The sequence below is a fragment of the Phaenicophaeus curvirostris genome, chromosome 15 (assembly GCF_032191515.1).
Source record: "Phaenicophaeus curvirostris isolate KB17595 chromosome 15, BPBGC_Pcur_1.0, whole genome shotgun sequence".
NCBI classification, from domain to species: domain Eukaryota; kingdom Metazoa; phylum Chordata; class Aves; order Cuculiformes; family Cuculidae; genus Phaenicophaeus; species Phaenicophaeus curvirostris.
This window is the reverse complement of record NC_091406.1, coordinates 3198713-3207977: the sequence shown is the minus strand read 5'-3', so window position 1 is coordinate 3207977 and position 9265 is coordinate 3198713. Positions and strand designations below refer to the sequence as shown.

The following is a 9265-nucleotide window of genomic DNA, read 5'->3' as shown; positions in this document are numbered from 1 at the left end:
TAAACTGTCCAACTCGCGTTTCTCTAGGAGGGATCTTTACCACTTCCCAGCCGATGCGGCCGGACTGCCGAGCCCTTCCCCGAGCAGAGACACCCGGCTGCCCGCATCGCTTCTTCCAACACCCTAAAAAATAATATTGTTAGTAATAAGTGGATTTGCTTTTGGTTTTGTCGTTGTTTCTTTTTTTTTTTTTTTTTATCCTTTAAGAAAAAAAAAACAAACCCCCCCAAAAAAAAAAAGCGCTCCTTGTTGCTTTCCTTGTGTGGAATAAACACCTGCAAACTCCCCCAGGCAGCCCGGCGCCCCTGCCATGGATTCCTTTAAAGGTGGAATGAATTTGGAGAGACTCCCCGAGAGCTTGAGACCCCAACCCTCCCATGACATGGCTTCCAGCTTCCATTTGCAAAGATCCTCGGAACCCAGAGACCCCATCGAGAACTCAGCCAGTGAATCCTCCGACACGGAGGTGCCAGGTAACCCCCTCCCCAAAAAAATCACCCGCTTCCCCCCCCCCTCCTCCCCCTCCCCAGCGCTCCTTCCCTTGGCCGGTGGGGCTGGACCCGCACCCCCTGCGCATCCAGAGGGGGGGAAAGAAATTGGGGGGCTGGGGGGTGAGAGATGCCGGTGATCCCGGGGGCTCCATCCCCAGCGAACCCCGAGAAGCTGACAGGCGCTGACAGGCGCTCACGGTTCCCCTGCCCCATCCCAAGAGCTGCTCGCTTTTTTTTTTTTTTTTAGGTAAAAAACACAGTTTTTAATTGATGGGGTCGCAGGGAAGGGGGGCACTTCGGGCGGTGCGGTTTTGCCGGATGTTTCTGAAATAATGTCAGCCTTTGCCCGGGTTTATTTTCCAGCTGGGGTGGAAAAAGATCCCTCTGTCAAAGGAGGGAGGGGGAGAAAAAGAAATATTTTTGAAAAAAAAAAAAAGGAGGAAAAAGCGTGGTGGCAGAGGGGATGCGAGTTCTCTCACCGCTCCCTGCCCACCATGTGCGAAAAGTGCAGGGAAAACTGTGGTTTCCCCGTTTGGGTTTCATTAAACTCGAAACATTTCAACAGTGACAAGGGAAGCGAGGAGAAAGGAGCAAAATCTGCGGGAAGGAGCGTGCTACCCGTTCTCCGCCGGCAGCCTTTCAGAATGCGCTTCATTTCTTATTTAATTGTAATTTTTAAATAGCTGCCGTTGCTCCTCGGAGCTTAGCAAACCCCTTAGCTGAGGAGAGAAATTGTTTCTCGAGTGGCACCCGATGATAAATAAGGTTTGGGTTGTGCCTCGCAGCCTGGATCCGCAAACAAAGTTAGGGACCGGCGTCTGGAAGGGACTCCGAGATTAGAGGGGATTATTTGAGATTAGAGAGGGAGATTTGCTCCGTTTTGCCCTACCCCTGTGTGTGACCCCTCGCCGCTGCAGGACGGCTGGGGACCTGCCTGCTTTTCTTCTCCCAGAAGCTGCAAAAGAGCTTTTTCGTTTTCTTTTTGTTCAATGAGAAAAAGAAAAAAAAAAAAAGAAATAGAAATGCTGATTAGCGCGTTGTGATTTGAAATTGTATCACAGCCTGGCGCAAAGGCTGGATTTTTAATTAAAATCCTATCGGGATTAATCCCGGGGGGGGGCAGGATGGATCCCACCGCAGCCGCTTTCCCATCGATCTCCCCCCATCTCCCCCTCGGCCTGGGTTTCTCCTGATTTTTTGGTTGTTTTTAGAGGATTTCTCTTCGCAGGGTTATTATTTTGGTTTCTGTTTCTCGGGTCCAGGAGCTGGAATGGGGGGAGGTCGAGCCGCGATCTGAGCTGCAAAGGCCTTATTTGCTCTGCAAAACACAGAGAGAAGCCGCCCCCCCTTTTCCATCTTTTTATTTATTTTTTTTCCCCCCTTTTTTCGAGCCCGCTCCCCGTTTGTGGCCGGGGTGACTTTGCAAGGACGAGTCCTCCCAGGGTTTGGATGCAGCCTGGGATTATTTTTAGCCTCCTGCTCGCCTCGCTGGAGAAACGGCCCCAGGCCCGTTGCCGCGGGGATAAAACCCTCTTAAAAAAACAAAAATAATAAAAAAAAATGGAGGGGAGAAAAAAAGGAAAAGTGCGGCGAGTTTCCCCTGGGCAGCAGCAGGAGCGAGGCCGCGGGGATGGCCGCACCTTCCCCCGCTCCTCCCGGGGAGCACGTTGCGTTCAGGCCTCCGAGTCCTTTTCCTGAGCTCTAAAAACGAGCCCAGCCGGGCTGGGAGAGCGGGGAGGGCCCCTAGGGAAAGGGGAGAAGGGGGTTACCCCGCCGTTGCTTCCACTCCGTGCAAATCCCCATCGCCAAAACTTTCCTGGGGTGTCTTTTTTTTTTTTTTTATTTTTGCTTTTGCTTCTTTCGATATGACTTTTTGCAGAGGAATTTCACTCAGCCTCGGGTTAAAATAAACACTAACTTCCTAAAAGCGACAAAAGGGGAAAGACAGAAAGAAAGACAGAAAGACAACAGAAAGAAAGACAGAAAGAAAGACAGAAAGAAAGAAAGAGAGAGAGAGAAAGAGAGAAAGAAAGAGAAAAAAGGAGAGAAAGAAATAGAAAAAAGGAAAGAAAGAGAGAAAGAGAAAGAAAGAGAAAAAAGGAAAGAAAGAGAGAAAGAGAGAGAGAAAGAGAGGAAAGAGAGAGAGAAAGAGAGAAAGAGAGAAAGAGAGAGAGAGAGAGAAAGAGAGAAAGAGAGAAAGAGAGAAAGAGAGAAAGAAAGAGAGAAAGAGAGAAAGAGAGAGAGAGAGAGAAAGAGAGAAAAGAAGAGAAAGAGAGAAAGAGGAAGAGAAAAGAAGAGAGAGAAAAGGAGAAAGAAAGAGAAAAAAAGAAAAGAGAGAAAAAAAGAGAGAAAGAAAAGAGAAAGAAAGAGAGAGAAAGAAAGAAAGAAAGAAAGAAGAGAAAGAAAGAAAGAAAGAAAAGAAAGAAAAGAAAGAAAGAAGAAAGAAAGAAAGAAAGAAGAAAGAAAGAAAGAAAGAAAGAAGAAAGAAAAGAAAAGAAAGAAGCGTCTGAGGAAAGAAAGGGGGAAAGAATTAGGGAAGAAAGAAAGGAAGAAAGAAGTCGGTGGCTGTCCCTCAGCTCGTAGTTCGCAGGGGGTTGCCTTTTGCGATTAATTGCTGCTGGGTTTTAACTCCCCCTGCCCCTTCCAAAGTTTCCCGTCGCGGCCCAGCAAAACAAAGACAATGGAGCAAAGATCGCGCCTTAGGTAGAAGGGAATGAAAAGGGTGCCCTAGAAAGAAAGGCAGAGCGGCCGATGCTGCGGGGAAACCCGCCTCCCCGCGGTCGCTCTCGAGCCGGGCTGCCCCGGGGGTCCCCGCTGCCTCTCCAAGGGCTCCGTTCTCCTTCCCCAACCGGCCCGGGAGAGGCGAGGTTTGGGCTGGGGGGCTCGGGGGGTGCCCCCCACTCATCCCTTCGGTGCGGGGGGGGGCGTGCCTGCCTTTGGGCGCTTGTATTTCTGTTTGCAACGTTTAAAAAAAAAATTAAAAAAAACAAAAAACAAAAGAGAAAACCAACCCAAACCACCTAAAAGAACAATAATTAAAAAACCTAAACGAACCTATCCCACCATCCCACCAGAAAAAGAGCGCAGCGGCGGAGCAGAAGAACGAAGACGGGGCCGCCGACGACCCGGCCAAGAAAAAGAAGCAGCGGCGGCAGCGAACGCACTTCACCAGCCAGCAGCTCCAGGAGCTGGAGGCCACTTTCCAGCGGAAACCGCTACCCGGACATGAGCATGAGGGAGGAGATCGCCGTCTGGACCAACCTCACCGAGCCCCGAGTGCGGGGTAAGCGGGGCGCGCAGCCCCTTGCGGGGAGAGGGATGCGCGGGGATGCGCGGGGATGCGCGTCTTGGAGAAACTGCCCCTTTCGGGAGGCGCTGAGGCCGTTTGCGGGCATCACCTGGGAGCCGCGGTTGGATTTGGATTCCTAAAATTAGGATGCGGACCTGGAGAGGAGAAATTCGGCTCCCGGGCGCGGAGAGACGACGCGGCCGGCTCCGCGGGGGAGGCTCGGGGAGGGCACCGGTTTGGGGGGCAAGAGCCCCCGAGGCTCCCCCCCGAGGCTCCCTGGTTATTCCCAGTAATCCCAGCAACTGTGAGGAGCCGCTGTCCGACGCCCTTGCGGCTCGGCCCCCCTCCCGGCCGCGCATCTTCCGCGGGCGCTCGCGGAAGGAAGGATGCAGGCTGGGGAGAGGCCGCTTTCCAAAGTCAATAAGCGCTGCAGACACGTACTTGCACGGCGAAGGCGCCTCGGAGCCGATGCCACCGTGTAAATATAAAAATATCGATGTATATATAGACTCGGCAGTTCCTCAGGGAGATTTAGGGGTGAAATATCCTGGCAATAACGACCAGACAGGAGCGGGCTCGGGCTCCATTGATCCGCAAATCACTGTTTTCCCACCTCCCCTGCGCGTTTTCCCTCTTCCCGGGATATTTCCCTGCGCGGTTTGGCCGCGGCCCGCGCATCCCCCCCCTCCCGCTGCCTCCAAAGGGAGAAAAACCCGGGAGAAAACGGGAACCGCAGCCCAAAAAGCCACTTTTTTTTTTTTTTTTTTTTTTTTTCCTCTTGGCAATTAAACCGCGAGTGACCAAATTGGATTACGGAGATTCTGCTTTAAAACCTTTCAAGAGTAAATAGGCATCTGCAGCGGGGGAAACGCATCTGAAAGCGTTGGTTTAATTGAGTTTAAAACAAAACAAAGCCGGAGCGGAGACTAAACTTCATTAATTTTGCTGGAATATTTCAGGAAGGGGAATAAAACTAACATACGAGTTGCCATTAAGGTAATTTCGTTCTCCCTCTGCGTGGAGATGTTTTGGGTTGATGTTCTGAGATTGCAGATTGCAAATCTAACCTTAATTTGCTACGAGGGCCTTTCCTTTAAAATGTCTAGGAGCCATAATTAATTACCCTCATTTTCAGGAAATTCCTGTCTGGAAGCACCTTCCGAGGAGTATATTACAGGTTTTTGGACATGTTGGCTTTCGTTTCCTATTTCTACGGGATTTTTTTTTTAATTATTGTGATTTTTTTAAAAAATAGACTCAGCCATCCGTGTGTGTCCCCAGCCTCCTGCTCCCCAAGTTTCCATTCTTGAGAGAGGTGGTTAAGAAGAGTCGTGGAGCGGAGTTTAAGAGAGGGAGGGGGGTCCTGAGCAGCTGCCCCCCCGTGTCCCGGCTCTTCGGGGGCTCCGGTGGCCGCAGGGAGCCCGGGAGCGACCGGAGAAAACCGGGATGGGAGCGGGGGGATGCGGGAAAAGGGGCTCGAAGGAGGCAGGCAGGACCTGGGCTTTAAGCTGGAAAAGGAATTTGGGGCTGCCCGGCGCAAACCGGGGGGCTCAAAGGCTTTCCGAGGGCTAAAAAAAAAAATTAAATAAAATAAAATAAGAGAGAACCTGGATCAGATTTTTGCATCAAACGCCTGGAGAGCACCCGGCTTCTCTGTTCCGCGCTCAGGGCTGTAAATTCTCATTAGATAGAGAGGCAGAGGCCGCATCCATCCAAAGGCGATGCGGGGACTGATTTTTTTTTTTTTTTTTAAAACCTAAACATACTAATCCAATCCCCTTTTTATGATCTGTAACAGGGGACTTTTATTACACGGCATTAGCGTTCGGAAACGCGGCGGAGCCGGGCGAGCCAGCCCTCATCTGGGGCCGTCCCTGCGCCCCTCGACTCGCTGGGGGGACGGGGGTGGCGAGGGGACCTGGGGGGACGTGGCCAGCGCCGAGCCGCGGCCACTCGCCCAGGGAGCCTTCGCGGAGAGGAGGATGGAGAGAGGGGGATGCGCGATGCTGCGCGGAGCGGGATCCCCGGGGTGGGGAGGGGGCTGCAGGGAGAGGCGCTGCGGAGCTGGGGAGGTGGGGGGCGTTTGGTGACCCCCCCCCACCCCCCCCCAACAGCCCCTCGGGTGCGGGGATGTGGAATTGGAGGATGTTTTGTGTGTGTCCCCCCCGCCTCGGATGCCGGGATGTGGAATCGGGGGAGGTTTGGTCCCCCCCACTCCCGTCGGGTGCGGGGTCCTGGAATTGCGGGACGTTTAGTGACCCCCAAAGGTCCCCTCGGATGCCGGGATGTGGAATTGGGGGACGTTTAGTGACCCTCAAACCTTCCTTCGGATGCCAGGCTGGGGAATTGGGGGATGTCTGGTCCCCCTCCTCCCCTTGGATGCCAGGATGCGGAATTAGAGGATATTTAGTGACCTCCAAACCTCCCCTCGTTTGCGGGGATGTGGAATTAGAGGGTGTTTGGTGTCCCCCACTCCCCTCGGATGCCGGGATGTGGAATTGGAAGATGTTTGGTGTGTCCCACTCCCCTCGGATGCTGGGATGTGGAACTGGAGGACGTTTCGTGATCCCTAAACCTCCCCTTGGGTGCCGGGATGTGGAATCGGGGGACGTTCAATGACCCCCAAACCTCCCCTCGGGTGCGAGGATGTGGAACTTGGGACGTTTGGTGTGTCCCCCCCCGGCCCCCAGATGCCGGGATGTGGAATTAGAGGACATTTGGTGACCCCCAAACCTCCCCTCGGATGTTGGGATGTGGAACTGGGGGAGGTTTAGTGACCTCCCCTCCCCTCGGATGCCGGGATGTGGAATTCGGGGACGTTTAGTGACCCCCAAACCTCCTGTGGGATGCCGGGATGTGGAGAAGGGGGACGTTTAGTGACCCCCAAAACCTCCCTTGGATGCCGGGATGTGGAACTGGGGGACGTTTGAAGCCCCCTCTCTCCCCTCGGATGCCGGGATGCGGAATCGGGGGACGTTTGGTGACCCCCCTTCCCCTCGAGTGCTGGGATGTGGAATTGGAGGACGTTTAGTGTCCTCCCCTTCCGTGGGATGCCGGGATGTGGAATTCGGGGAGGTTTAGTGACCCCCAAACCTCCCTCGGATGCCGGGATGTGGAACCGGGGGACGTTTGGTGGCCCCCCTTCCCCTCGAGCGCCGGGATGTGGAATCGGAGGATGCTCAGTGCCCCCCAAACCCCCTCTGAGATGCCGGGATGCGGTTGGGTCCCCGTCCTCCCGTCGGGGGCGGCTCGGGGGGGGGTGGGTTGGGGGGTGCGGTGCCCCCGCACTCACCGCGCCCCCTCGCTGTGCTTTGTGCCCCCGACCCCCGCAGGTTTGGTTCAAGAACCGGCGAGCCAAGTGGCGAAAGCGGGAGCGGAACCAGCAGCTGGACCTGTGCAAGAACGGCTACGTGCCGCAGTTCAGCGGGCTGGTGCAGCCCTACGAGGACGTGTACGCCGGCTACCCCTACAACAACTGGGCCACCAAGAGCCTCCCCCCGGCGCCTCTCTCCACCAAGAGCTTCACCTTCTTCAACTCCATGACCCCCCTCTCGTCGCAGCCCATGTTCTCGGCGCCCAGCGGCATCTCCTCCATGAACGTCCCGTCGGGGATGGGCCACTCGGCCGTGCCGGGCATGGCCAACTCCGGCCTGGGCAACATCAACAACCTCGGCGGCTCCTCGCTCAACTCGGCCATGTCCTCCCCGGCTTGTCCCTACGCGCCGCCGGGCTCGCCCTACAGCGTCTACAGGGACACTTGCAACTCCAGCTTAGCCAGCCTCAGACTCAAATCCAAGCAGCACTCCGGCTTCGGCTACAGCGGGTTGCAGAGCCCCAGCTCCAGTCTAAACGCCTGTCAGTACAACAGCTGACGGACCCGGCGCGAGCCACCCCCGGTAGAGCAGCCCCGACAAAGCCAAAAGCGACGTTTAACAAAAAAAGACAAAAAAAAAAAAAACAAATAAAAAAATTAAAATATTACACCCGATTGATTAAAAGTAAAACCCGAGCAAGCGAGAGAGGGAAAAAAAAAAGACGAGCAAAACAGCACCGGAAAAAAAAAAAAAAAATTTCCCCCGAAACTCTGCGGACTTCGGCTGTCTAGAAAAAAAAATATTGATGCAACCAACAAAGCAGTGCTTTAAATAAAAAAACACGAACCATCAAAAACCGTAAACGGACCAGAAAACTTTTGAAGAGACATCGAAATCTGGTACATGGATGAGTTGCAATTTTTTTTCTCTGGATTTATGCGGGTTGTACGTGTTTACTTGAACTTGCACAGGGGTTTGGTGAGGCGGCCTCACATGAGGGGGGGAGCAGCCTCGGTGGGGAGAGCTGGTGGGACGGTTCTTGTCGCACGGGAAGAGTTTGGTTAATGTTTTAATGTTTACCACTGAGGAACAGAGTCACACTCGGAAAAAAAACCCAAAAAAACCAAAAAAAACCAAACCAAAAGGGGAGGGGGGATATAAATCGCAGAGTAGATTCTGCGGGGGGGAAAAAAATGGTTAAAATATTAGGTATGAAACTATTAAAAATAATAATGACAAGGGTCAACCACTTATATAAGGTTATATTTATATCTACCATTACGTTGTGCCGGATCATTGTCCTTGGCCGTTGAATAAACTGTTTTTAAAATGCATGATTCTTGATGTTTTTTTCTTTAGTTGGAAGCTCTAATCCAGTCATTCCTGATACTAAGCAGCTCAAGGTTCCTACCTCTTCATCCTTTCCAAAAGACTGCGGTGAGAGAGCACAGAAACCCTCCAAGGATGCAAAAACTCTTCAACCATTCTCCCCGTACAAAGTCTTATCCTGATAATGAAATTATCATTCATCTTTATTTAAATGCAGGAGGTTTTTTTCTCTTTAAAAAAAAAAATCAATTAAAAACCCGAACCGCTTTTAGAGAGTCTTGTAAACAAGAAAAAAAGATGAAAAACGGTCTGTTCTGAAGTGAATCCAGATACTGCATCTCTGCTAGAGAAACAACGAGCCTCGGCATCCGGAAAGGTTGATTATTGAAGCTGAAAGCGTTCCTTGATTTTCGAACTGTGAAGGAAAAACAAGGAATCCCCCCCAAAAAAAGGGAAAAAAATTATGATCTTAAGGTGTTATTATCTTAAGGTGTTATTATGTAAATGTAGATACTTTAACAAGTGCTTGTTGGCAAAAAAAAAAAGAAAAAAACAGACGTGGAAATGGTAAATATGAACTTTATTAATACGCATACAAACGCATATGAAGTTTAACTGCAGGCATATTTGTTGCTTATTTTTTTTTGTCGATACTTATTACTTGTAGATGACAAAGAAACATAATATAAAATGCACACGGTGCTTCTTTCCCAGTGTATTTCACACCTGTGGTAAACGGTTACGCTGGATGTTTCAGTTATGCTGTTGTGGATAAGGATGCAGTATATATATTGTTTTATAAGTTATGTTTTGTGGTTTATTTTTTTTCTTTCCAAAGTTAA

The 9265-nt window shown here is 51.6% G+C and overlaps 1 protein-coding gene across 1 annotated transcript; it reads left to right on the top strand.

The window, feature by feature from the left end:
• Window positions 1-300: 300 nt before the first annotated feature.
• On the top strand, window positions 301-8619 carry PITX1 (paired like homeodomain 1). Its single transcript, XM_069869108.1, is given in 5 exon segments — window positions 301-473; window positions 3566-3582; window positions 3584-3700; window positions 3702-3785; window positions 7113-8619. Coding segments are annotated over 5 exon segments (921 nt in total). The 5' UTR covers window positions 301-310; the 3' UTR covers window positions 7653-8619.
• Window positions 8620-9265: the final 646 nt, after the last annotated feature.